The sequence below is a fragment of the Podarcis filfolensis genome (genome assembly GCF_964270895.1).
Source record: "Podarcis filfolensis genome assembly, chromosome: 2".
In the NCBI taxonomy this organism is placed as follows: domain Eukaryota; kingdom Metazoa; phylum Chordata; class Lepidosauria; order Squamata; family Lacertidae; genus Podarcis; species Podarcis filfolensis.
The window spans coordinates 68,133,009-68,160,239 of NC_139605.1; the positions used below are offsets into that span (position 1 = coordinate 68,133,009).

The 27,231-nt window shown below is 38.9% G+C and overlaps 1 protein-coding gene across 10 annotated transcripts in view; it reads right to left on the bottom strand.

Moving 5' to 3' along the window:
- The window catches only part of RAPGEF6 (Rap guanine nucleotide exchange factor 6), a gene marked incomplete at its 3' end in the record, with an annotated part of 140,258 nt that overhangs the window by 20,210 nt on the left and 92,817 nt on the right, over positions 1-27,231 (bottom strand). For 4 of the 10 annotated variants that reach the window (XM_083600071.1, XM_083600066.1, XM_083600074.1 and 1 more), the window contains 12 exons: positions 24,661-24,904; positions 21,291-21,448; positions 19,786-19,800; positions 17,544-17,784; positions 15,526-15,909; positions 14,744-14,955; positions 12,308-12,431; positions 11,529-11,552; positions 5,979-6,199; positions 3,082-3,273; positions 2,113-2,247; positions 759-872 (listed from right to left, as the gene is read on the bottom strand). In XM_083600071.1, coding sequence (XP_083456197.1) covers positions 759-872; positions 2,113-2,247; positions 3,082-3,273; positions 5,979-6,199; positions 11,529-11,552; positions 12,308-12,431; positions 14,744-14,955; positions 15,526-15,909; positions 17,544-17,784; positions 19,786-19,800; positions 21,291-21,448; positions 24,661-24,904 — 2,064 coding nt within the window. Of the gene's footprint in view, positions 1-758; positions 873-2,112; positions 2,248-3,081; positions 3,274-5,978; positions 6,200-11,528; positions 11,553-12,307; positions 12,432-14,743; positions 14,956-15,525; positions 15,910-17,539; positions 17,785-19,785; positions 19,801-21,290; positions 21,449-24,660; positions 24,905-27,231 lie in introns of those variants that run through there. The other 6 variants (XM_083600072.1, XM_083600068.1, XM_083600073.1 and 3 more) reach the window with 4 other exon arrangements.

The following is a 27,231-nucleotide window of genomic DNA, read 5'->3' on the forward strand; positions in this document are numbered from 1 at the left end:
TGTATGTGGCAGGGGTCTAGAAAGCAAGATAATAAAGCATATTTTAAAAAGTATTTTGCTCCAGAAAGCATGACCCGTTAGTCACTTGCTGTATTCTCATCCTCTGTACAAAGCCTGCAGAACAAGGCTTAATCCGCTATTAAGCTGAGATACAAGTCTATTTCTAGTCATTTCTCAACCATCACCAACAGAAGAGGTTGGGTGGTCTTCTAAGAAGCTCCTAAAGGGAGTGTGATCCTTCCAGCTTTAATACTGAAAATGTACAAGTAAAAATGAATCTCTTGCTAATATCGGCTTCCATGTCTGAAAAAACTCAAAACGGTGTCACACATACTTAACATATCTGAATAAATATTTACAGTATAAATACAGATTTAAGCCTGACACGGGCAGAACGGCATGTCACATAGTCTTCCTTCTCTTGTGCCTCAGCTGTGGACATAACCACATTAGAGAGCTACTGTTTCCATGGCTACTGGCTGTATGCAACACATTACTGTCTATGTCCTTTTGTTTCTCAGCTCTATCCCTTTCCTCCTGCATGCACTTTGCGTCCATGTCACGGGCGACAGCTGATCTTTCCCTGGAGATACTCCTTTCCCTGAATCTTGCAAAGGGAGAGGCCATTCTTTTCCTGGGCTTATACTGAAGCTCTGCCTTGTCTCTGGCATCCTCACTTTGCCTCTTTTCAGCACTGACTGATATTTCTGCTGTCCTGCTAGTCATCTGCTGGATTTTCTTTTGCAAATAAGCCCCACCTATTCCGTAGCTGCGCTGTCCACTGTTCTTGTTGCTTGCTTCGCTTGCAAGAGATGAGGACGAGCCAGAGAGGTTGATCTGGCTGCAGTGATCAGACCTCTGGGGATTACCAGCTACAAAGAAAGGAACACGCAAAGTAAATAACACACCGGCAGTAAAAGAAACACTCTTCTTGTTTTTTAATCTACGTAATGTTACACTTGGATGCAGCACAAAAGGAAACATAAGCTGCAGTTAAGTAAAGAGGGGGAAATGATGTGCCTGTTTAATTAGTTGGAGAACAAGTAATCTAATTTTAGCTCTGCAATGAGATGTTAACAAATACAAAACGGGGCAGAGGCCACTTTTATCAAAACAAGGTTGTTCTTAAAGAAAACAACAACCCCTGAATGCGTAGCCAACAACTGAAATCAAAGGGACAAAGCAATCCTCATGGAGTGACGTGAAAGTTAATGAAAGTCGAATGCTTATGTAGAAGAATTCTAGCAGGAGTAACTTTTGGCAATCCAACAAGAATAGTCAAATATCCCCCAAAAAAATAAAAAATGACACACATGGTTCTTTAAATTACTGTATATGAACCAGCCTGGACCCTGCAACCCGGACCTGGGCCTTGTGATCATCATCTGCTGCCCCTCTACGTTTGCCCCCTCTACAAGAGGTGTGGAGGGTGGCAACACTGAGAATGGGCCTTTTCTGTGGTGGCTCCCCACTTGTGGAATGCTCTCCCCAGGAAGGCTCACCTGGCGCCTTTGTTACATATCTTTAGGCACCAGGCAGAAATATTCCTCTTCTCACAGGCCTTTGGCTAATTAAACACTCTATGGCCTTTTAAATAGTATATTAAATAAAAACACATAAAAACACATCATCCTACTTATAGCAGTTACATACCTCTCCCCCCCCCCCGAGCTTTTCCTGAGCCGCAAGATCGGACCCTTATGTGCGTGATCCCCTGAATTTTTGTTTTATTTATTTTATACACTTTTACATGTTTTCCTACAGCTTTTCTACTTGTTTTAGGTTGCATTTATAATTACATTATTTTTATATTTTATACCAATTAAGAGATTTGTAAAATATTAAGTGGTTTATAAATACCTTTCAATAAATAAAATATAATAATATCCAATGTTAAAAACTTTTCTGAAAGGTTTCAGGCACAATGGACTTTTGAACTTCATGAACACATGAAGTTTCTTTTCTTTTCCCCAGTGAATAAGTTATGCCCTTTGTGAATACCCAAAGTCCATCTTCTGAGTTTACTGAGGAAAGGAAAGACAGATCCTGAGAAGAAAACTAAAATATAGTTAAGCTGAAACATGTTAAGACTAAACTTGTGTCTACTCCTACCTTTGCGTGGGGAGTCCTGAGGAGAAGCAGGAGGACTGGAATGCAAAGAAGATGCCATAGATATATTGTCTTCTGCTTGTTTTTTACTGTTTGTTTCCTCAGACAAACTCATTGACTTCTGAGGAGAACCTGCACCTATGAAAGCAATCACAAAACAAGACAAATGCTTATACACACAATTCAAACTGAAGAGTTTCTACAAAACCATCTTTTATGGTCCAAAGGCAACTGAACTATGACCAAAATTATTCCTGGACTCTTTTGTGAAGGTTACTTTGTTGGAAGACAACTTTTAAAAGCCAGCCATGTTCAGCAGGGCCTCAAGTTATGTTGGGAGATGTTTATATATATATATATATATATATAAAACACACTGACTCATACTGTCCCCAAACCTCAAAACAGAATTTTGAATCACCCCATTCTTGTTTACATGAATTTGATAAAAGCTGCAAGACAGTTAGCAGAAACAATTCACATTCTCAGTGTCCCTTTCCATGAAATGTAGGAGATTTGGAAACATTTGGTATGGCTTAATCTGTCTTTATGTAAAATTTGATTTCTCAAATCTCAATACAAATGTTATTTAATATATTTTTCAAGAAGTAATATTCTCAAAGGAATATACAAACGACTTATCAACCATACAATAAAATACATTTTAAAACCATAAAAATATATCTTAACAATATTTCAAAACTTAGTAATACTAGTCCTGGATAATATAACGTTATCAAAATCAGGCTAAAATTAAGGATTTTGTTTGAATAATTTAAACAGAACCCATCAGCTGCTGAAACTGTAGTGTTTTATAATCTAGTATAGTGAAATATATGCTAGGATATGACTATATCAAAATGGAAATGAAATAGACAAGTATAGCTTAACATTAGCCTTGCAAAACCTTCTATCTGCCCATTTTATATAGTAATTTGATTTAAGAAGTGAATCCTGTAGATAAATACTCACTAAAAGTCACATGGTCCTTCGCTGGTGCTTTTTTCCTAATGGGGTACAAGTTAACAGCTGGAACCTGAAGGACTTGACTCATTCTGTTTTGCTGATGTAGATGAACTTTTGTAGTTTGGCCAACAGATCTCAGTGGCATGGGAGACATTTCTATAGCTTTTCCACCTCGTCTTTCACTTAGATTTTTCGTCACTGATATGGTGAAAAAGAGAAGTCAATATTTTTTTTCTATAATCTGTTGCAATGTTAATAAAAACCGCAATTAAAATGGAATGTGTATTGAAACACTAGATGGCAAGCTGGTATTTTTGTATCCATAGCAATATCTGTAAGGATTCTTATCCACTTGTTCTTTAGAAAGGTACCCCCAGTGTTCCACTAGGTGGCACACTTAACTCATAGAATAAGCTATACTACTTCAATTTCATTATCTGAAGATGCTCATCTATGTTGTAGCCTCATCTGCTGCTACTCCTGCACCCAGCACAAAAATGGTGCAACACATTACAGCTCTGACCTGTTTTGCAAGGTGAAATCATGCAGGATTTGTGACTATCCCCCCCCTCAAAAAAGCCCTTAAAAATGGAGAGAATCTGCTTTATGAATCAGCACTAAATGTTTTTGGTAGCTAAGTGTTATGCATTTCCACTGTGTTATGCATTTCCAGAGGGCAGGTTTTCTAAACAGCTAAAATAAGTGTTTATATATGAAACCCTGTTCCTGATTTCATAAGGAAAGTAAGCTTCTGTTTCAATGAGGGAAACAAGCTTCCGTTAAATTCAATGAAATATGCGCATTTGGTACTCTCCGACCGGATATACAGCTGAAAACCTCTATTGGAAAATAACTTCATGGTGCTTGCCTTTTACCATCTGCGCACAATTAAATCACCTCTGAAGTTAAAAAGCAAACAGCGCATTCAAAATTTATCTTTACATTTCTGTTAATTTACTGTCGAAGAGGATACAACATTTTGAGATGAAGCACAGAAGCATTTGTATATCTCAAACTAACCATCCAAAAATTCAGAGCACTCCAGATCAGAAAACTCTCAACAGCCAAGAAGGCAAAAAACTGGCACTAAGAAACTTTAATTCAGTAAGCTAAATCCCAGCAAAAATAGGAAGTAGAGAGAAAGGGTTGGGAGCCAACGCTGGTAGGACCCACTTGCTCTCTCAAGGACACTGTCCACAACTCTGCTGCACTTTTAGCTCTCTCAGATCTGGTAAATCCCTGGCACAGCTGTGAGCAGTCACAATAGCTCCTGGCCCAGTACTGCATGTTTTGTAGTATGCACCTCTCTGACTGGGAGCTGCTGTGAACACTCGAGCCACCTGCAGCACTACTGGTCGTTGGTGCATGGCAGCTCATGAAATCGTTAGGGATATATCTGGGGTTAGCTAGGGTTCAGCTTATTGGGTTTTGTGCATGTTGTGGATGAAGAAGGGAGGAAGAACATCAGCACAAATAAGTTTAGTTACAGTGATGATGAAGATTACTACAAAATACTGAAACTTCCAGGACTGCTTACAGTTAAAAAAATAAAACAATTGAACAACTAAAAATTGAAAAAGCAGCAGAGTCTAGGAAGATCAGCAACATAGGAATGGAACTAAAAGTACTAGAAAAAACAAGGTCTTGTGATGTTAGAAAATGTAACATTCAGTACTAGGAGAATTCCATAAACAGTGTGCCATCACTGAAAAAGGACTTTCCTGGTTACCACCCAACAAACTGCCAAAGGCAGCTGTAATTTTTATAACCACTGGGCCAGGCAGAACAGTTTGTCATCCCTCTTACTGACAATTTGGGGCCAAGGCTGATGAAGAGAAACTTGCCCAAGGTCACCTAGGGAACTTTTCCAAACTGGGAAGCCTAGCAAAAAGGAAGTTGCGAGGGAATGTCAGAAGAGTCAAATATCTCCAGAAAACTTGGAGGTTATTAAAAACCACAATAATAGAAGCTTAGGTATATTTACTGCAGATCACAAAAGGTGCCAGAAAATTTCATGAGAACGTTAGTGTGGTTAATGAGCACGATCAGGTGCAAGAAGGCTCCTTTCAGAAAACAAAAGTCTTCCCAAATGGTAAGAACAAAAAGGCACACAAACACCCAGACACAAAAATAATACAAAGAGGCTGAGGATTGTTTACAACAGTCTTCCGCAACCTGGTGCCCTCCAGATGTTGACTATTAATTACGATTGCTTGCCAAAATTTTGATAACCTTAATAGTGCATTATATTTTGGAGTCTGTCTTAAGACGTTCGTTATTTCCTGAATAGCACAGGTCAGAGGTCTGTTTATAAACTCTTCCTCTGCAACAACCTCTGTTAATAGTCAAGACATTCAAAAAGTGTCAGACCTTCATGGTATATCACTCTCCTCTCTACTATTTTCCCATTTCCCAATGAAATAATTTCTTTACTTATGTCTTTCTAACTATTTGTCTGTGATAATATTTTATCCTTTCATTTTCTTGTCACTTACACTAGGCTTACCAATACCATTTCTTAATTCTGTAAAGTGCTAACTTGGCAAAAAAAAAATTGCAACATAGTATGGGATTTCTTGGCAGGCTAGTGATAGGTGCATAGATTAACAACTGAAGGTCAATGGTAAGACCTATAATTTCAAGTTTGTGCAAACTCAGTCAAAACTCAAATTGACAAGATGCCAAATATTCATCAAGGGTTTTGGGGTTGTTGTTTTGCGGTATCTGCTTTTAAATATATATTTAGCCTGCATTAAAACTATGCTTAAAAGAAAGCCAACAGAAATGCACATAATTATGTAACCATAGAAAATTAAGTCTAAAGAATGACACAAACATTCTTCCTAACTAACACCACAGACTGTTCAAGCTCAATTGCCTTCCTAAAAGTTTGCTTTACTTACAAGTGCTATACGCAGGTTCACACTGAAGTGACATTATCTGGAACTTTTCTTCATCCGTTTCCACATTCAGATTGGAGAGGTATTGTTTGACTTTCCTGGCCATCTGAGCGTCCTCATACAATTTTTTGGCATTTAGAAGGGAGCTGCGCCGGGCACGTTTTTTGTGTGCGCCTCCTTGAACGTCCAACATGTTTGAGTTTGTGCTGCCCTGACTTAGTGATCTGCAAGAGAAGACATCAGGTAGTTGAGCTGCAGCCGCTTTAGTAGTGAGGAACCAAAGCAACAGACACCGAAGCACAAATACTCTTCCATTAAAAGCGCATGCTGATGTCAAGTTTTAAAAAAGGAGATGAATAGTGTTAACACAACATTTGTTCTTAAGCGATTTGCAAGACTACTGAGTTAATATGTCCAGAAGAGAATTATAAAACAAAAAGTGTGCAATGATCAGGAGCCAGGAAAATTTCTATGAAAGCTCTTCCTAACAGATGTAACTAAGGCTCTTCAGACTTACACCGAAAACCCCAATACTGTGTTTGGGACAGAAGATAAATTTCTTAACAGTTCTGAATTCGGTGTTAACGCAATTTGGTCTCAGAAGATTAGAGCATGAGCAAAATGATGGTTGAAATAGCCCTTTATTCTCTCTCTCTGAGCTGTTCAAAAGCTTGCAAAATTGGAGGGGAAATGTTTGCAGTAAGACAAAAATCATAATTCCATTGTATTAATAACTTCTGGTAGCAATACTTTGCATAGGGGTAGGTGAGCTTCATTATTTTTACCATATTCCAAAAACTGGAATATGTATTTTTCATCTTGTAGTTATCAGAAGACAGCAATATGTTCTCTGATAAACAAGGTGAGTCTGCCAAGAGAGATTAATGTAAGACTTTGCTAGGAGCTGCTATAATTTACTATTCTGCTTCTGAAATGGGAGCAACAACGACGGCTGTGATCAAGAGATTTGTGTGTGGAAGACCCAGGCACACTGCTAGATGTTTTTCTTTATGTTTTTATTCCAGGAGTCACTCTCTGAATAGCAAACTGCATTTTGAAGCACAGCAGTTCAGTGGGGGGAAACTGCTGGACAGGACGTGGAAACAATGTCACCCAGCTGCATGCATAAGGAGGACTCTTTGAATAGTGATCAGCACTTGGAGAATTGGAACCTGGGATTCTAAAGATGATTATCTCCCGTGAAGACATGTAGTCTTCAACAACAACAACTATTACAAAATCCTTCTCATCACACCTGTAACAAAATTACTACCTTTGGACAGAAACAAGCTTTACTCTCATTGAACAAAATGCCTTAATAGTTAAATGGAAAATAAGATTGTCTTTAAAAGTGTGCGCCTTCCAAACTTGCAACTTTCTCCTGTTTTATTGTGAGACAGAAACGATAATTTGTTTATGGCCATTTAAACAATTCTAGGCATTATGCACTTAAACTGTGAGAGCTCTGATTCCTTCCATAATCTGTCCCTGAGCCATCTAACAAGCAGTCACAATGATCTGGAGAACTAGACAAATACCTTCCAATTCAGTACAGAGAACTATTGCTGCTGGGGAAGAAGCAAGTAAGATACCTCAGTTGGAGGGAGCTGTTGTTTTTTAATTATTGTCATGAAAGAGTCTGAATTTGAAAAATTATGTGTCAATAAAAGCAGCATGTTCTATAATACCAAATAGGAAGTAATTAGAAAGAAAGTAAAGACATATTTTCAAGCTGACACAGATATAAAAACTCCATATTCGTGAGACCCAGAGATCTTCTGAGGAAGATACGCAGATCTGACGTTCTTTGGCTTTACTGTTGAGTCAGTAAAGCAAAAACCGGGAGAACAAAATGGAAAATGAGAGAACTTAAGTGAGTGTTTGGGTAAATTTCCAGAGATCCCTATACTGAATAATAGAAAAGGAGAAAGATTTAAGGCCTCTGTCTCACACCGCAACAGGAACAGGAAGGGGAAAGGAAGTGATGGAAGATTTCTAGTAAACAAAGCAAGGAGAAGCTGTGAAGAGAATAAGGAAATGGATGTGAGGGAAAGAACTTGTGAAATTTCTGGTTTTATCTTGGGAAAGCTTCTGACAAGTATAATCTAGTATATCAAGTAAGAAAGAACCTGTTTTTCCGATGAAAGCTACTAAAAATTCCATGTATATTCAGGTTTCTTCCCTGTCAGGGATTTTGCAGTTTTAATAACTTTGAGAGTATGTTTCAATTTCAAGGATGATCTAATTCCAGTATATGTCTCAAAAAGTACTTTGAACTGCAGGCTAATTGTATATATTTATTCTGACTGAATGGTATTTGGTACAAAAGTACTGCTATAGCAAAACAAAGTGGACCACTTTTTTTTATGAAACAAATTTTAAACTATTAAACAAATTAGCTCAATATTTCAACAGGGGACACAGCCAAACAGAAAATGCTTTGAAATACATAAGCTTAACAACAGAAGCAGCAAGATTTCAAAAAGCAATAAACATTAGAATATGAGTTCTGAGAAGTAGAAATGATATTGAAAGAACAAGGGACACACTGAGTCAAATAATACATATAAAGGAACAACAGGTTTAGATAACACATATTCACAACAGAATGAAGACTGATCACTGATTTGTTGACATCAGAGCAGCAACAGGCTCAGAATGTTGTACAGATTTAACATGGGAAAGTTTCGTAACTATAAACATTCACAAACCACAAGATGGAAATACAAGTTATGTAACCTGGTGACTTTGGTTTGTTATACACCATGCTTTTGGTGTGTTTTTAATCTTACTACCTTAAACATTTAAGTACCCTTTTTATTAAAGCATCATATTAACTCATGTTCCTTTAATTTTCCCGAGTAAAAGTTTAAATGCAAGCTATACAAGAAGGAAATGTATTTTTGTTCTTTACTGTCATCTGAATATGGAAAATCAAGAAGAGTGTTGGCTAAACTTTGGCCCACCAGCTACTGCTGCAGAACTACAACTCCCATGATCCCTGACTATAGACAGTATTGGCTACGGCTGATGGGAGCTGAAGTCCAACAATATCTGGAGGGTCAGAGGTTTCCCACCACTGATCTAGAAGAAACCTCTATTCTTTGCCCTTCCCCCATTATTAACAATTGAAATCTCAATCTTGTGCATTCCAGAAATCAAAACTGAGTTTTTGGAATGTTATAAAAGGGTGAAATAATCTATTAAGGGAAATAATTTCAAGTTCTTCTCTGCAGATTCCATATCTCAGGAATATGATCTCATTTAGTTACTGTTAAGTTTCCCCCTGTTTAGTAATAAGACAATGCAAAATTACTACCAAGACAGCATAGAAAACCATACACACATAATCACTCTGATCCAGTGCTATGGTCTGGGCACAGAAGTGCCAATATACCCATATATAGCTTAACTACTTGGAATGACTTCATATTCATTTAAACAGAAGCAGTCATTAAATGTGTGATACTCTGTGTGAATAGATTGATCCTCTGGATTTAAATTAACATGGACCCCATGAAACCCCAATATCAAAATGCATGCAAAACTTTGGACTGGAGCAATTAGGTCTAACTGCCCAATAGCATGAGCCTATGCATGTGTGCACACCTAAGTAGCTTATACATGTTGGCTGAAATTTTAGGCTGCATTATAGTGATCATCTTGGTCCCTTGCATACATTCAAGGAATGACTAGCACTTCTAATAAAATATGAAAAGAAAAGACACTGTAATTCTGAAGCAGGGGCTTTTAAATTTTGCCTTAATAAGGAGACAATGATTCAAGGTTCTCCATCCAGAATTGGAGCCATGTGTTGCCAAGACGCAAGAGAACACTATTGTGTTAAGGTAGCAAACAGGCCATAATATACTCTATATTATTTATTTTATTCCAACAATTTGAAAACCACTTAATCACAGTCATCTCTAAGTGGTATACAGGAGACCCAATACAGTAAGACTAAAAATGAGTTAAAACTATAAAATCAGAATTCAATTAAAAAGTATGCTTGGATTTTTTAAAAAGTCTTTTGTGGGCGCTAGAAGTTCAATAGGTAGGTAGGGGGCTTGTCTGACCTCAACTAGCAGAGGGTTTTATGAAATTGGGCCAACAGTACTGAATGCATACTTCTTGGGGATCTGAGCCATGCAATTTGAGCCATGGGAAACCAGTAACAGTGACTCCCCCAAAGACCTCCAGCACACATGGAAGGGGTCTAGCAGACCCTGAGGCTTCCCAGTCTCAAGTTGCTAAGGGCCTTGTGCATTAATACAAGAACCTTGAACGTGGCCTGGTGGAATCATTATCAGTCTAGCCACAGTATCCTGGAATAGCTGGAACCTCTGGACCAGACCCAAGGGTAGACCCCACATAGAAAGCATTATAGCAATCAAGATGTGAGATTGCCAAAGCATGAATTTAGGGTCCAATTGGACACAGTAAACATGTGGGGATATAGCAAGTAAGCTGTGTTACTTATTGAAAAGACAGAAACAAACTGAATGTCTTCTGTTTAACCAAATCCATGCAGACAAGAAGTAGAAAGGAGAGACCATTAAGTGGATTACTCATCACAAGGATTTGGTGTTTGTAAGATTGTTCCATCAAAATGGGGATTTGGTTGCTGTGTTCTAGTGAATTCATATGAATTTAGAACAGGACTTCCGGAAGACTTGCTGGAATTCCTGTGGGTGTCAGCAGGTCCTCTTCTGCAGTTGTGATGGCTGTTCAGCCTACATTGGCAATTCAGCCTACATTGGGGTGGCTAAACTGTGGCCCTCCAGATATTAACAGACGACAGCTACCATGACCCCTAACCTTTGATCATACTGGTTGGAGCTGATAGAAGCTGGAGTCCAACAATATCTGGAGGAACTCAAGTTAGCCACTCCTTTCTGACACAGAGGTCTCTAGTGCCAATGAGCACTGAGTAATAACAGGATACACGACTTCTAGAGAAACTGTGTCCAGAGTTTTGGGGACTGAGCCCTCTGTCAAAAGACTCTTCACTGGAGATCCATTCCTGGTATGCAGACTGCATGGATGTCTCTAGGTCTAGGTGCTGATGACAGAACTTTGTGGCTTCCAGGATCCTTCATACAAGTGGCTATCAAGCTGTTTCCCCTTCTTTTACAGCCCAAGGTAGTGACATTTTCAAGCAAATAGCTGGATTTTCTAAGGAAATCTATGATTAAGAACCATGGAATGCCTCCATGGTAGGGGCAGGGAAAGTTGGACATCCTTTAATAGACGTTTAATGCCAAAGTTTTAAAGTTATGTTAACCGCAAGTGAAAAGGATAAGCTCACTATGATTTTGTTTTGTGAGAACAATAGAAAAGCCCTCCCCACCCATGAGTGCATTCAGGTTTGTTAAGAATCCATGTTATCATCGTGGGCCTGTTTTTCCTTAATTTTGGGAATAGTTAGAAACAACTGTTGCAGAGTTAATAAAATGCATGCTATTGTTCAGATGCATGCATTAATGAGGATGCAGCATGTTAAAATTGGCATAACTTTTTTTGAGTCTTAGTTGCATTAATCTCTACACTTACCCCAAACTCCTCCACCTCTTCTTCCTGTAAGCAAGAGCCATATACAATGAAGCATGTATTTAAAAAGAAAAGCAAAGGGGGAAAATCACAGTTGAGAGTCAGAAAGGAAGAGGATGTAGACAGGAAAAAAGAGAAATGAAAATTTCAATTAAGTAAAACACTTCTCAAAACAGTGACACACATTTTTCAGTGGAATAGAGACAGAACTTGTTACTATGTGCAGTGAATACACAAGCACAGAGAACCAAAGGGTTGGGAGTTTAAAAGACCATGGATTTTGAAGGAAACCTCCACTTAGGTTGGCATGTGCTGTTTTTCACACATCACTCACTCCCTTTCGAACCTACAACCTGATCTCAAGGACAGTACAAATTAATGATCTATTGTATTACAACTGAATTTTTAATAAGAAGTTCCATTTTACTGGGTTACATTTTCAATGCCAATGATTACTCTGAATTGCCTAACCTCTTTGACTTAAGATATTCCTGTGTTTTTCCTATTATGATACTTTATCCTGGGTGAGATGGAAAGAGCCCTAAGCTAAAAACTTCATATATTGAAATACTGTACGCCAAATGTTATTTAAAAACTTTTGTAAACCTTCACTTAAGCATTGCAATCAGCATTAATCTACATTTGTTTCATATTCACTTTCCCATGATAAATGTTAACAAACAATGAAATTAAACAAAAAACAAACATGTGAACATACACATATTGTTTCCTCCACACAAGAACACCTCCCTGCACCCAAATTTCCATTTTAAATGCCATACCTTTGTCTGAACATTACTGCAGGATCCATATTAGCAGAAGTCATTCTGATGACTTGACGAATCTCTTTGGCAATCATTCTGAGCTTCTCGAAATTTACCAAGCCATCCACCCTTGAATCATTTCCTATACAATTAAAATATGTGCAAGAAAACCTTAAGAGGGTTCACACCACTTCAGAGACTGACATGTTATTTCTCTCATATATCACAAGCCACCATCAGATGTCAAAGGTCTCAAATTCAAGTGTCGTTAAAACCACAAGAAGATGTAAGGTAGAGTATGGATGCCAGTCAAAATGCTAACTTTACCCTCACTCAGTTGTTTTTATAGTGGCAGCTGTCAGCAGAAAGAAAATGTTACAATTGGACTGTGTTCGCTTTGATTTTCCAATGATAAAAGGGTCGGGAAACTGATAGCAACAAGGTTATTGCCCTTTAAAAATTGGTTCTACCTCTTAATTTAGGGTGGAAAGAATTCATCTTCAACAGTTTTCAGTTCTTTCAGACACAGGAGCCAATGCTAAGCCAAATATGGGTATATACTGTTAATTTTTTACTGTTAATTTTCATTTTTCTCAGCTTTTTTGAGAGTTAGGGTGGCAGATGTAGGGAGGCAGGGCCCCTATACTGCAATAGCTATATAAAGTGGGGATATAAAGTGGGGGTTTTGACATGTGTAGCTTGTTGATTGGGGTGATGTTGTACCTGCTGAATTTCCTTCTTCACTGCAGCGATTAATAGTCAAACATCTGATGTTATAATGACATCAGGTGACTGTCAAGGTTAATATGTGGGTGAGGGAGGGGTCCAGTTTGCTAATGTGTTTCCCACACAGAATGTGCTGGTGAAGCAGGATGTGACGGAAAAGTTTGTTTTGCTGGACAGTTTGGTAGGTTGGGATAGAGGTTGGGAGAATAGGGTGGGAGAGAGGGAATGACAGGAGAGAAAGTTGGTTCTGGGTAGAAACATCCACTCTAAGGAATATATCAACAGCTAGAGAAAGGATTAGAGAAAGGTAGTGTGTATCTGACGAAGTGTGCATGCACACGAAAGCTCATACCAAGAACTAACTTAGTTGGTCTTTAAGGTGCTACTGGAAAGAAAAAAATTTTTTTTTGTTTTAGCTAGAGAAAGGAGTCTCTGAGCTTAGTGTGAAGGACAGTGTATGGTGTCCTGTAAGAGTAATTAGGCCAGGAATTAACTGGGAGGCTGAGGCTGAGCCAGAAGAAGTAAAGCCATGAGAATACAGTCTACTTAGGACTCATTCCAGTCAGGAGGGGAGAGATTCTTCTACAAAAAGAGAATATTCCCAAACCAGTTAAGAGGGGTGTGGTGATCCTTTGGGTCTGTTACTTGGAGTACCTCAGGAGTAGGGTTGTCAAAGGGGTGTGTAAATGACAGAAAACACCACCTTGTTTAAGAACCAAAGTATTAAGTGGCAACAGCTGTGCAACAACTGAGGAAGAACTGAGTGAAATAGCATTATAATCTCAAGTATCCTATGTTTTACCCATTTTGTGTCATAAACTTCCTTTGTTAAATAAAAGCTCTCTTGTTTATTTGATCAAATCCTGCCTGACACTCCAAATTATTAATTTTTTCCTCACACAAGTCCCCCACAAGATAATCTGGGGTAGTTTGTAGGAATTGGTGGAATTAGCGTTCTGTGAGGTGGGTGCATTATATTTAAGTGAGGGCAGGCCCGACGGCACCAGGGGGGAAAGTGCTATTGTGCCGTCGCAAAGGACCCAGCAGGACTGAACTTGCTGCTCACCAGCTGACATCACTGAGTGATGCCAGCTGTTTGACACATGGGCATGGTTTAAGCAAAAGGGCGTTATGGGCAAATATTGACCCACAAACTGAAGGTTTCCCACCCCTGAATTCAATCAAACGCATCTACCCACCACCATTCTCTGTATTTACTTTGCTACCATCTGGTTTTAAATTGTCATGACCAAGAACCTGACATCTCTCACATTAATAACATGCTGCCAATCGGTGTTATGTTCACTTGGCCAAGGTTTCAGTGACTCCTAGAGGACAGATTCTGTTGGATGCTTGCTACTAGAAATAATCAGCATTATAAGCCAATAAAAAATAAGGAATTGTGGGCATTGTGTCTCATGAGGCTCTATAATAATAAACCTACCTAGACTCTGAGATCATCAAGATCATCATCTGAGGCCCTTCTTCATTTGCCTCCTCCAAGAGAAGTCCAGGGGTGGCAACATGAGAATGGGACTTTTCTGCAGTGGTTCCCCATTTGTGAAATGCTCTCCCTCTGCTTACAGTTTTCTATGTGCACCATAGTATATTTAATCTTAGCCCTAATCATGTCCTCTTTGGCAGCAAACCTCAGATCCCTTGGCGCAAACCAATGAAGTATTAATATGCAATTTAATAAGCTGGCTCATTACTTCTCTGTGGCATTACCTTCATGCATAAATGTAATATCCTTCTTGACAACAGGAAAAAGTGGAATAATTGGAGGCTGCATGCTCTGACTGCTAAGGATGTTGCGATACTTTGCCATGTTTCTAGATGGATCAAAAAGGTCTTGAAGATCTCGTAGGTGCTTTTCATACTTGCTTGGTAACTTTTCCCATGTACCCCTAAGTCGGGCTACTGGTGCCAGATTAAGACCACTGCAAGAAATAACTCTCACATTACCAGTTATCAAATAAAAACAAATTCATACACCCTATTCAAAAGAGGATGCTCCTGACCCACATTAATATCCCAGGCTATAGAAGGGAGCCTCCTCCAAACCATAAACAAAAATATTGTGATACAAGTGAAATAGTGTGGATAAAAGAATGCTTTCTGAAGTGAAGGTTTCCATGAGGTTGGGTACAAAGTATGCTAGCTTGTCCACATGAAAAATTAGTTGCCTGATTATCTGGAACCTGGTTAATAAATTTTATCAGTAATATTATATTCCTGCAATTAAAGATGTTATTGTACAATTAACTAAAATGTACGAAGAGTCCATGTCTATAAACAACACATTTCCACCTAATAACCCCAAAGAGTCATAAGTACATTCTTTTTCAGTAAACTTCTATCAGTACGTTATGGCATACCTATTAAGTTACCAAGCACATCCCAGATCTGCCAATAACTATTCAAGTTCTGATATTAAGACTATGATCAAGCACTTCATTTTAATTCTAGTTTTCTACTTCTCTGCTATCTATCAAAAGAGAATAACCTACCTTATAACAGCAAACATAGAGTTGAAATTCTTGCACTCTCGACAATGGAGAGCAATTTTTATGAAATGTTTTACGATCTTCATCCTTTTAAGCTGGTTTGGCTCTGATAAAATTTCTGTGGCAACCCAAAATGTCTCTTGATTCATAACATCCTCAAACTGCTTTAGATTAGCATTCCCCGTTTTAGATTCAAGTTTATATAGTTCATCAATATATTCAGTAGGTTCAATGTTCCGAAATAACTCAAAGTCTCTCATTGATAGCTGGGTAGCTACCTCAATGGTGCTCAGCTGTAAAAGGGAAATCTGGCTCTCTCTAAGCAGTTCTTGAGCATCTTCATCTGAGCATAGAGTCTCAGTTTCCATATTATTTTTCAAGTAATACCTAAAAAGCATTGTTAGAGAAACAAACATTAAATGTCTTTTAATACAAATTCAGAAAAGGAGCAACATAGCTAAACATAGCTTCCCTGCAGTAGCAGAGGGCCTTGTTGCACCTCCCTGCAGCAGCAGAGGGTGCCACCCTACCTCCCCGCCATGGTGGAGGGTGTGCCACACGTCCCCACAGCAGCAGAGGGCCTTTATAAGGCTCCCCGCGGTGGTGGAGGGCCTTAAAATGTAAGGAATTCAGTAGGGCTTGCTTGCGAGTAGACACACATTTGCTTGCACTGCTTACCAAAAAACACCCTCCCCATCATTCCCACATAGTACCCAAACTCCCATTTCAGCATAAAGGTAGCCAGCTAAATCTTCTCCCCTCCATTACCCCCCCCCCCCCACACACACATACACAGAGAGAAAGGCCCCCCAAAAGCCCTCATCCTAGCAATCGTTCCCTTTTTATCAAAGTGAAGGAGGGAGGGCAAGCAAGCAAAAAGATAGTCTCCTTGAAATAATAATAAAAAAACCTTCCTTTTTAATGTGGATGAAAGCTATTTAGGGGAAACCAACAAACATAAACACCACCAGAAAATAAAAATAAAAACTCTTTCCCCCATTTTTTCCCTGGCAGGGGTGAGTGTGAGGGAAGAAAGAAGTGCTTTCTATTTCTTTGTTTGTGTTCTTTGTTTACTTTGCCGCTGGATCTTTGATTTTCTAGCTGTGTGAGGTTCATCCTGAATTGTTAGTAGGCTCTGCATAAGTAGCTGAACTGGTAAGAAGACAATAAACCTTCACACAAACCAGCAAACTCTTTCAGTTTCACCAATATATTTCCACTTAAAGAGTTTGCTGGTTTGTGTGAGGGCTTATTGTCATTTCTTATTGGTTAGGAGGGAGGAGCGAGAGAACAAACAAAGGAGACAAGCTGCCTGCAATTTATCTGAAAACTGTCTGTACGGGACGCGGGTGGCGCTGTGAGTTAAACCACAGAGCCTAGGACTTGCCAATCAGAAGGTCAGCGGTTCGAATCCCTGCAATGTGGTGAGCTCCCGTTGCTTGGTCCCTGCTCCTGCCAACCTAGCAGTTCGAAAGCACTTCAAAGTGCAAGTAGATAAATAGGTACCACTCTGGCGGGAAGGTAAACGGCATTTCCGTGCGCTGCTCTGGTTCGCCAGAAGCGGCTTAGTCATGCTGGCCACATTACCCAGAAATTGTACACCGGCTCCCTCAGCCAATAAAGCGAGATGAGCGCCGCAACCCCAGAGTCGGTCACGACTGGACCTAATGGTCAGGGGTCCCTTTACCTTTTATCTGTAAAGTATTGGTTCAGCTGGGCTACCCCCTGGGAAGCTGTTAAGTTCCATCTTTTGTTCACCGGTATATTGCCTTGTTGAAACACTTATCACAATGTTATTTCAATACCGGTATTCAACAATATGGCGATTTATCACACAGCCTTAGCAGGGATTAAAACCCTGGTCTCTCAACACTAATCCAACCACTATACTCCACAGGCTCTTCTAACATTAGAGAAAGTAAATGTAGTGTTATGCTCATTGGAAGAGATTCCTCTTTTTATTTTATTTTTCTACCATTTTCTTACTTCTGTGCTTTACTTAAAGATGCAAGCATACCTACCTTCCGTTCAGCTGAATCCGATCGGCTAACTTTGAGAACTGATCAGGAAGCCTTCTCTGTTTGATAACTCCTTCGGGACTCACAGAAACCTCACAGAGAGAATAGGTCTCTGAGCCTCCTGTCAAATTGAATTCGTGGACTGCATGGCTTACGACTTCTTTTGCTGTAGTGTCTTTGCTTATGATAATGTAACAGCTCTGTTGATCGGCTTTGAAAACTCTTATAACCTGATCCGGAATGTCTAGGTTAAAAAAATTAGAAGTATACAGTTATTCCCTTAAAATGATGTTAAGTTTTTTTAAAATTATATAGCTTTGTTTTCTGTCACAATAAATAGCTGTTTCATGTAAGCATATGTGTACTATTGTTTGCTCAGCAAAAGCAATGAAAATTTACATTGCATGTATGTTATCTTTTAAAAAATATATTATTTCTTTCTATAGCCACAAATTTATTTTTAAGGATTTGATTCTCCCTGTGCCCACTGACCAAATAGGTAGCTCTTTGCTCTGGACCTTCAGCGTTACATAATGCTAACGTAATTTAGAAAATAACTGCACTTGACGATTGATGTGGATTATGACAAGTAGTAAGTGTATCATAAATCAATGAGGCTCTAAGCTTCAAGTTTAGTTTATTGATTCATTTTTCTTATAGACAATTTACTCTTTGTGAAGCTGAATTGGTTTGGAAAATTCAGCTGATAGGGTGCAGAGTGCTATATAATTTAAATGACCACGTGCTTCTTTTCTTCATGTTGGCCTGTATCACCCAAGTCAATTAATAAACTTATAAAATGGGCTTTTCAGAACAGAGCCAGATGTGACTCAATGTCAGACAGATCTGATTTTGACATGCAGATAAAACATGGCTCGTGGTGCAGGTGGTGGCAGAGAACCACATGTGTAGAATCCCTGTTCTTGGAAAAACAAAACTAGCATAGCAAGAGAAGACAAGGACAACTCTCTTCTCTTTCCAAGGGCAAAAAAGTTTTATTATTATTATTATTATTATTATTATTATTATTATTATTATTACATAGGACAAGCTGTCATCAACCTGGTACCCTTCAAATGTTTTAGACTACAACTCCTATCAACTGGGGATGATAGGAGTTGTAATCCACAAAATTTGGAGGACAACAGGCTGGCAAAGGTTGGCATAGGGCAACACTGAAATCTGCTATCTTCCACCTGCAATCTGAAATGGTACAGTATGGGAAAGACTTAACCACATGTTTTGGCTGCATATCTGAATCAGACATCAGTTACACAAGTAATTAATTCCCAACAGCTGGCATTCAAATTTGCTATAAAAGCACAAGCCCTATAAATTCATCCTCTTTCTCTCTCCTGTTTGAAGTGTTCAACAGAAGCAGTATTTCTGAATCATTCTAATGATTTGAACTCAGTAGTATTTACATCCAATAGGATTGTGTATAGGATTGTGCTATAATTGTACTTTCACCACCCTAAAACTACCTTACTATAAGATAGCAAGTCCTGTAACCTTTTGCAACTGCCCCCTCCAAAACAACAAATCCAAACAAAACACCAAGGCTGAAGAACAGGAGTATAACTCCTACACCTTCTTCATTCCAAAGATACCTTAGAAGGTGTGATTTTGGTTCTCCTCGGTCCTAGTCCAGCAATCCTACCACTAAGCCACAATGGCTCTAATGGAGTTACAGTATTTCTATCAATCCTAACAGCAAAGATAGCATGGACAGGCATGGAGAACTTTTTTCAAAAAATCTGCAACAGTCACCCTTCCTCCACACAATTTTTGCACCTCCATGTAGGCCACGTACTTCATGTACTTTTGGTACTCCACTGAATTAATCTCTGTCCTGCATAGATGCATTTCTCAAAACCTGACTGTCATGACAAGGTAGGTATTTTATAGGAAAGTGCCATTATATTTATGAGAAACTTTAGGAACAAAAGTCAGCCATCTCTAACCCTCAAAGGAGCAATAACTTAGAGTACGTTGCAAGCTAATACTTGCACAGCGATCAAAGAATTATTACATAGTCTGACTCACACATATGTTGAAAGATTAGACACTGAAAGATTATAGACACTGAAACAAAACAGGTTCAGCTATACTTCTGAAAAATGGCTTCACCACTTTGACTGCTTAGAAAAATGTTACTATTTAAAGTAGAATTTCAAAAATACATTTTTTTAAAAAAAATAACACATTATAAAATCATCAGGTTGCCAGTGATTGGAATACTTACAGTAAAAACCAACCGCTGCAGGATAAAAAGAAGGGGGGAAAGTCAGGATCCAGACTTTACACTGACATCATTAGTCACACACTGTATATGTGTGGATATGAAAACAAGTTACTTTGATTTTCCTCTTATTAAAAACTGTATACCAATAATCTGATTCCTTGTTACATCTGAGAAATATTAGCTAATCACAGCTAACATAATTGAAAAGAAATCTCTTCAAGTGTAAACAGAAGTTGCTACATAAACTGTTACATAAACATAAAGTTATGCCACAATGTGTTGTCAGAGTGCATAATTAAGCTAAAAATGTGATCTGGGTATAAAAACAAAGAAGAGTTTTTCTTGTTTTGTTTCTGAGAGGCCTAGGTGTGATTTAGATTACTGCAGTGAAAAGATGTGACGGTAGAAGACGCACACTAAGTTTTGTAAATAGATTGACACAGTAAGGAACGAAGAGGTGTTTAGGTCAGCAATGATCATGGATCAATAGCATCTGGATATGCACACTGCCAATTAATTAACTTTGATAGGTGGAATCCAGTTGATACTTCTCCATTGATAGAAAGTACTATTGGTACCTATCTGAAAAGCGGTTTCCCACTGGCACTGCAAGGTCATCAGGCTGGGCAACATCTCCCCCTGGTAGCTGAAGGCAGGACAAAATTTTTGGGAAGCACACAGCTCCCATAATCCAGTTTGTGGACTTGCTTAATTGTAAGTAAAAAATTACAAAAGGTAAATTTGGTGACTTCCTCAATAGCACCTCATTTGTGTCAGGAAAGGTACCTCTGGGATGATATACTTGCTGGCAGCATAAAAGGTTTGGGGGCGTAGTCTTCAAATTTCTTAGAACACTTCAAAAGGTATATGGTTAAAAATGTAGTAGCTATGAAAGCATGATGATAAATGCATTAACTTGCCCCATTAGAAACAAATCTGTACTGTGTAAAGCACTAATGAGCACAGGAAGCCTCAGTGAATATAGAAACCCATTGTTTTCTTCTTTGTTCTTTTCATTTATTCTTTTAACACTGCTTGACATGTATCTAGAATAATCTGGCAAACCCAAATTGTATAGATGTGTCAGATGGCATAGCAGGGCTGTGTGGTGGAGCCATCGTCCCGACAGTGGCATTGCTGCTGCTGCTGCTGCTGCTTACAGGAACAGTGTAGAGGAGGGGAAGGGTAGTGATGAGGTTGGGGCTACATAGGTGTTTAGATGGAAATGCTGGATTTTGTGCACCCACAGAATCTTCCCTGCTGCCCCGCCCTTACTGCTATTCCACCCCAACCCATACTGGTAAGCAGCAGCAGCAACACAGCTTTCAGAAGGCTGCCTCCAAAATACTAACCCAGCAGCTCCTGAGGTGTGCATCAGAGTCACAAATTCTGGCAACTGCATTTAACTTGCCTCCATAAGTAGCCAACCACGTATTGGATTGTCAATGCTGATTTACAAAAACATGGTGGGAAAAGTAGCAGATAACAACTGAGGGTCTTTTTACCTGAAGGGTTAGAAAAATCCAACATGCTGGTTGTAGGCTGCAAGAGATCAGGACTGCTGGACGAGAGCGTGCCAGGAATAGGCATAATTGCCAAACTGTGTCTGCATTGCCTTGTCCCCACAATGCTGTCGTCCTGTGACTGGCTTACACTACCATCACTGCAAGGAAGTTTTAGAAGGTGTCAGTGTTTAAATGAAACAAAAGCATAGTTATTCTACACAAATGAAGCAAAACAAGGTATAATTTTCACTAACAATGGAAGCATGAGATCTTAAATAATAACCTGCTCTTCTTGTTGTTTACAGGCTGCTGTGTCTCTAAGGCTCAAGGTAAAACTGAACTGCTTACCGAAACCTCCTTTCAGAGTATGCACTGCACATCCATAGATTTAAGAGTGCAGGGCTGCTAATGCAGAAGGTTCTGTATCTTGGAAGCAGTTACAGCACTTGTACTAGTGCCCCTTCTAGCCTGCTAACACTTCTCTTTCTCTGCAGCATCTGATTATCTGATGCATATTACCTCATGAGGGTCAAGAAGATGGCTATACTGTTGGTTTGTGTTTCTCCTATGCAGGCTGATGAGCTTCAGGGCCTTGGTCTGTCCTTCACTAGCCTCCTGTTTTGCTTCCTCAGGAAGTGAATAATATCTGAAGTCCTGTCATCTCACAAGGAACTCCTTGTAAAAGGGGAGGGTGCCTTTTGGCCCACTGTGTTTTATTTGGCTCATTTCCATAATAAGGAAATTCAATGATGGAGGACACATTCTCTCGTAAGTTCTTTACTGCCTTCACAAGGCTCTGAAGAATCAATAGGCTTCAGAGTGAATGTCAGATGGTGCCTATTCCACCAGCTCTGCTGAGAGACTGGCTTACTTTAGCCTTCCTCAGTGATGGACTGAATGGGGAACAATAAACTGAGGCTGAATCCTGATAAGATGGAAGTGCTGTGAGTGAGTGGTTCCCATGTCTTTGAATGAGATGCAAGGCCTGTTCTGAGAGGGACTGCACTCTCAAGACAGATTCATAACCTAGAAATACTCCTGGACTCGTTAGAGATCTCACTAGAGTCTCAAGTTGTTTCTTTGGTTAGGATTGCTTATGCTGAGCTGAGGCTGATTTACCAGCTATGACCATCCTTGGACTGATATAGTTGTCCATGATCTGGTGGTCTGCCTTCTGTATTACTATAATGTGATATATATGGGGCTATCCTTGAAGATGGTTCAGAGGCTGCAACTAGTACAGAATGAAATTGCTAAGCTGGTAAGTGGGGCAGCCTGATGGAACCATAGGTCTTGAGTTCTGAAGCTGCTGGCTGCCAGTGAGCTACTGGGACTAATTCAATGTATAAGTATTAGCATACAAAACCCTAAGTGGATTAGAACCCAAGTTCCTAAAAGAGCATCTTCCCCTATATCACCCACCTCAGGCTGTACCATCAGCAGGTGAGACTTTGTTGGTGCTGCCATTGGGGACTGCTCAGTTGGCACTGACCCATGGCAAGGCCTCCGCAGTGGTTTTCCCCCATTTGCAGAATGCCCTCTCTGATGAGGTGCATCTGTCCCCCTCATTATTAGTTTCACTATTTTTAAGTTTTATCTTTAGTTTTTGTAAATTAAAAAACAATGAACCATAATAACAATACGGTAACAGTAGCAACATAAGAGCAGTGAGTACAAAAGTAAAAGATAAGCTGTGTTCAGCACAGGTTAGTCCCAGTAATCATATTCTGAAAGGTCCAGTTTCAGCTAAGATGTTTTTAATGATATTGTAAGTAATGTGTTTGGTGACCTGGGCTCCTTTGGGAGGAAGAATGTGACATATATTGACTAAATTAATTAATTAAATAAATAAATACTGAAAGACCTTAACAAAAGTCAATATGGCTCTGCATAAGGGGAAGTATATGCATATTCCCATACGTGTGACTACACAGAGACACAAGAGAGAAAACTATCTCATGATTAAACTTCACAATAATACAACTGTGGTTTTAGACTTACTTTTTTTGGTTCAAAAAGGTGCCAAAACCAAGGTCAATACATGGGATGTGCTACCAGGTAATAAAAGTATGTTTCCAGTAGGGACAAGTGAGTCTTTCATCCTATTTCTGCCTGTGTTTTTTTTATTATTATTATTCTGTCAGTCACAATCCATTAATAGAGCAATGGAAAATAACTGAGGTCAAGAAACACCAAGCCACAGAGAGTAACTATTCACAGACTGATGTGCAAAAAGCTATAGAGAATGACTGCTATTAGAAAAACTGTAGGTCTTAGTACTGTCTATAACTGATGGAGCTTTCTCTAGAAGCTCTATCTGACCCTCTAGTAATAGACTACTTCTTTTGAAACAGATAATGCTTATTTAACTTGGTTCACAGAATGTTCCAGATACTAACAAAAAATAACAAGGAATAATGCAAGTAATAAAATTTAGATAGTTGGAAATTTTTCTAGACAAAAAGACAAAAGGGATGTCGATGAAGGGATGCACAATCTAGTTCACAAATCAGCAATCTTCTTAATATTATTGTTAGTGGGATTTCAACATGTCTGGCAAACTAAACTCCAACTATTCCTGGGCGTGCTAGAGGACAGGTCAGCTGACTAAGCCGTCGGTCACTTTAGATGAAGAAACACTAGGTCTAATTTGCTGTGCACACAGCCCTTGGAAGCACAGCCAAAGAGACCAAATAATGGACATAAGTTTGTTTCTAAGGAGGAAAAGAATGTAGCGAGGGTGGGGGATCATTACTGCTAGATGGCTGGTGACTACTGTTGAGCAGTGATTATCAAGATGAATAGCAAATTTATACAATTTATAGTTAGCAAAAAAAAAGTCTGTATGCAAATAAAGGGAGATTAAACAACAAGAGAGAAATAAGCAATGACTACTTTGCTTTTGCTTTTCATAAAGGAGAGTGGCTTGAAATCAGAGAGTGAGAAGGAATTGGAAGCTCTGGGGCAGTTTAAAAATTATAAATATACTCGAATCCAGCCAACAGATATTCTCCATTCCCTAATAGTGGAAGAGCCTTCCCGCAAAAGGCTATTGGGATGTACTCAAAAGCTTAGCCTAGGAATTGGGCACAGAGAAGGAAACAGCCCTTTCGCCGAAGTGCTTTTGGTGCTGAAATGAACAGAAAAGACTTTTAGTTGTGGAGCTTTGGATTAGGCAGCATAGATCAAGACATATACCCCTTGCCTTCCCTAGTGCACCACAAGTAAAAGAGAGGGATTGTCACAGCCTGCAGCTTTAAAGGAAGGAAACTGTATTTCCACCAACAGAGAGCTGATATAGTCTTTTCTTATCTAGTTATAGAAAAGGTTGTAGAAAAATCCTAGTTTATGAGAAAGTATTTTATCATACCTGAACAATTTCGGAGGTAAGATGCTGAATCGCGTCTTGTCTAAAATTTTCTTTATTCTGTTTCTTCCACCAGACACAGTGTTTGCTTTTATTTTCTTGTTTCCTTTCTCGCGTGGAAACATCTGTTCCACATCTCCAGGAATATCTGGGATGGAATAGCGATTATTTTTCTTTTCTGCAATTTTTGGAATATGAGGAACTCCATTCTTCTCCTGCCCTATCCTGCTAAGCAGCTCTTTGAACACTGTAGAAAAGGAAGTCAAAATGTTACACATTCATTCATCCAGTATTATTATTATTTATTATTATTATTAGGATTATGCTAAATCCTAAAAAGGAACATTTAAAAATGTGTTCCATTTTATCATAATTTTGCTTTTAAGGATCCAAATCTGCAGCAAATGGCCAAAATCCTAAAGCATATATATTTCCTTGGGAGAGCACAGCTTAAGATGCACAAAAATAAAAGCGAACATTAGGATTCAAAACTCTATAGAAGCTTTGGTGTGGGTCAAAGTCAGTTTTTTTTAAAAAAAGTTGTTTTATTGAAAACATAAATTTTCAATAGAGAAATATTACTTTAGTAGAAAAATGAAGTGGAGAAAAGGTGGAGGAAAGTCAAAAGAAAAGAAAAATGTGCTTGAAACTGTGGTACAATACATCATATGGTTATATAAGTAGTATGGTTATTCTAACAAGTAGAAAATTATTAACAGGTTTTATAATTTCTATAAATGCATTCCTGATATCATCATATTTCTCCATACACAATCTACATCTAAAAGCTTTTAGACGTAGATGGGTCAATGTCAGTTTGAGGTATGTATGATGTGTAACAAATCAATGAATAGCCATCTCTAAGCTGAACCACCTGGGAGCCAGTCTGCATGTGGTGCCATGCTAAAATCTAGGCCAATCTGAAGAAGAGCAAATATCCCCACGTAAACCTGGTTTGTAATTCTGTTGACCACTAAGGCAGCCTATCATATTTAGACAGAATCTGACCTTAGCTCCTCTGCTCTTCAGCCTTCCTTGTCTATTCCCCCGACTTAAGTAGCAAGGTTTGTTGCTGGTTTTGGTTGCTTCAACATAGTTTTCACAATGAATTCTCATACATGACAACTTCATTTTATCCTAAAAGACTATTCAATACAGTCCTAATCCAATATCTTTCTTCAAATATATTACTTATAACTAGTAATCAAATACTGGCCAGGATCCAAAGAGGTTTGAGAAAAAAGCAAAGGCTGAACTTTCCATTCTGATTTGCAGTCTCTTGCACCTCACAGAATGCGGCTCTAGAATATCCTCAACCTTCAGGGATGATGTTTCAAAGAGTGTGTGAGAATGTGATGCAAAAGATCCCTTGGATTCCAGCCATTATCTCCTAAAAATTATTTTAGTGTGAAAACCAGAGTAAGAGCACACTACAGTAATATGAAAGATGTGGCTTAACTTATCTAAGAGGCTCCCTCTATTGTGCATCTGAGGTTGCAGAGTTAAGACTACATTTGCCATATAATTTATAGTTCAAATGCTTTTTCCCTGCTGCAAATGCTACAAGCAATTAAGTATTGATCGTTCACGTTTTTGCTTTTTGGACAGCTCAAGCTATGTAAAATCAAGTTGTGCTATATGACATATGTGTAGATTTGAATAAGAGATTAAAATATAGCAGTAGGGTCTGGGTGGTGCTTTGGATCATACAGAATATGGGGGAAAGAGTTAAACACAAATCCATTAAATCAGCAAATAAAACTCCTGCCAAGGACTTCAGCAGACATTCATGAATTTTCATGAGCAACAAACAAGGCAAGCACCTTGAAGCTGTTACATCTGACAAAAGAAACTTGGAATCCATCAATAGAGGGATCTGTCTATCAACATAGCTGCACAATTGAAAAAATAAACTTAGACCAATTCATTATGTAAAAACATCTCATATATCTCGTCCCACTATTGTTTCTACTCATTCAGGGGGTGTCAATATTTCACTGATTAGTCCTTCCCAGAGCAATTTCCAGCACCATATCCCATGCTACTGCGAAGGATACCCTGACTCACAGGAGTAGGTTTTCCAAAGGCTGCAACAGAGGGGGCAGGAAGGACACAATGATCACGTCAACTATATTTCGCTATTACATTTTTTTTACTTAAAGGTGGCTTGCACGTGACACATTTTGACTTCTATGTTGATATCAAATATATGAAAAGCATACAGTGGTACCTCGGGTACATATGCTTCAGGTTACAGACTCCGCTAACCCAGAAATAGTACCTCAGGTTAAGAACTTTACCTCAGGATGAGAATAGAAATTGCATGCTGGTGGCACGGCGGCAGCAGGAGGCTCCATTAGCTAAAGTGGTGCTTCAGGTTAAGAACAGTTTCAGGTTAAGAATGGACCTCCGGAATGAATTAAGTTCTTAACCCGAGGTACCACTGTACTTGGATAAAGATTGTGACAAAATAGAAGGGGAGAGAAGGGAGAATCAGGTCCAAAAGAAGCAGAAGTAATAGTTACCACTTTAGAGAGAAAATCAAACACCCTTAGGAAATTTTCTGTTGGACTA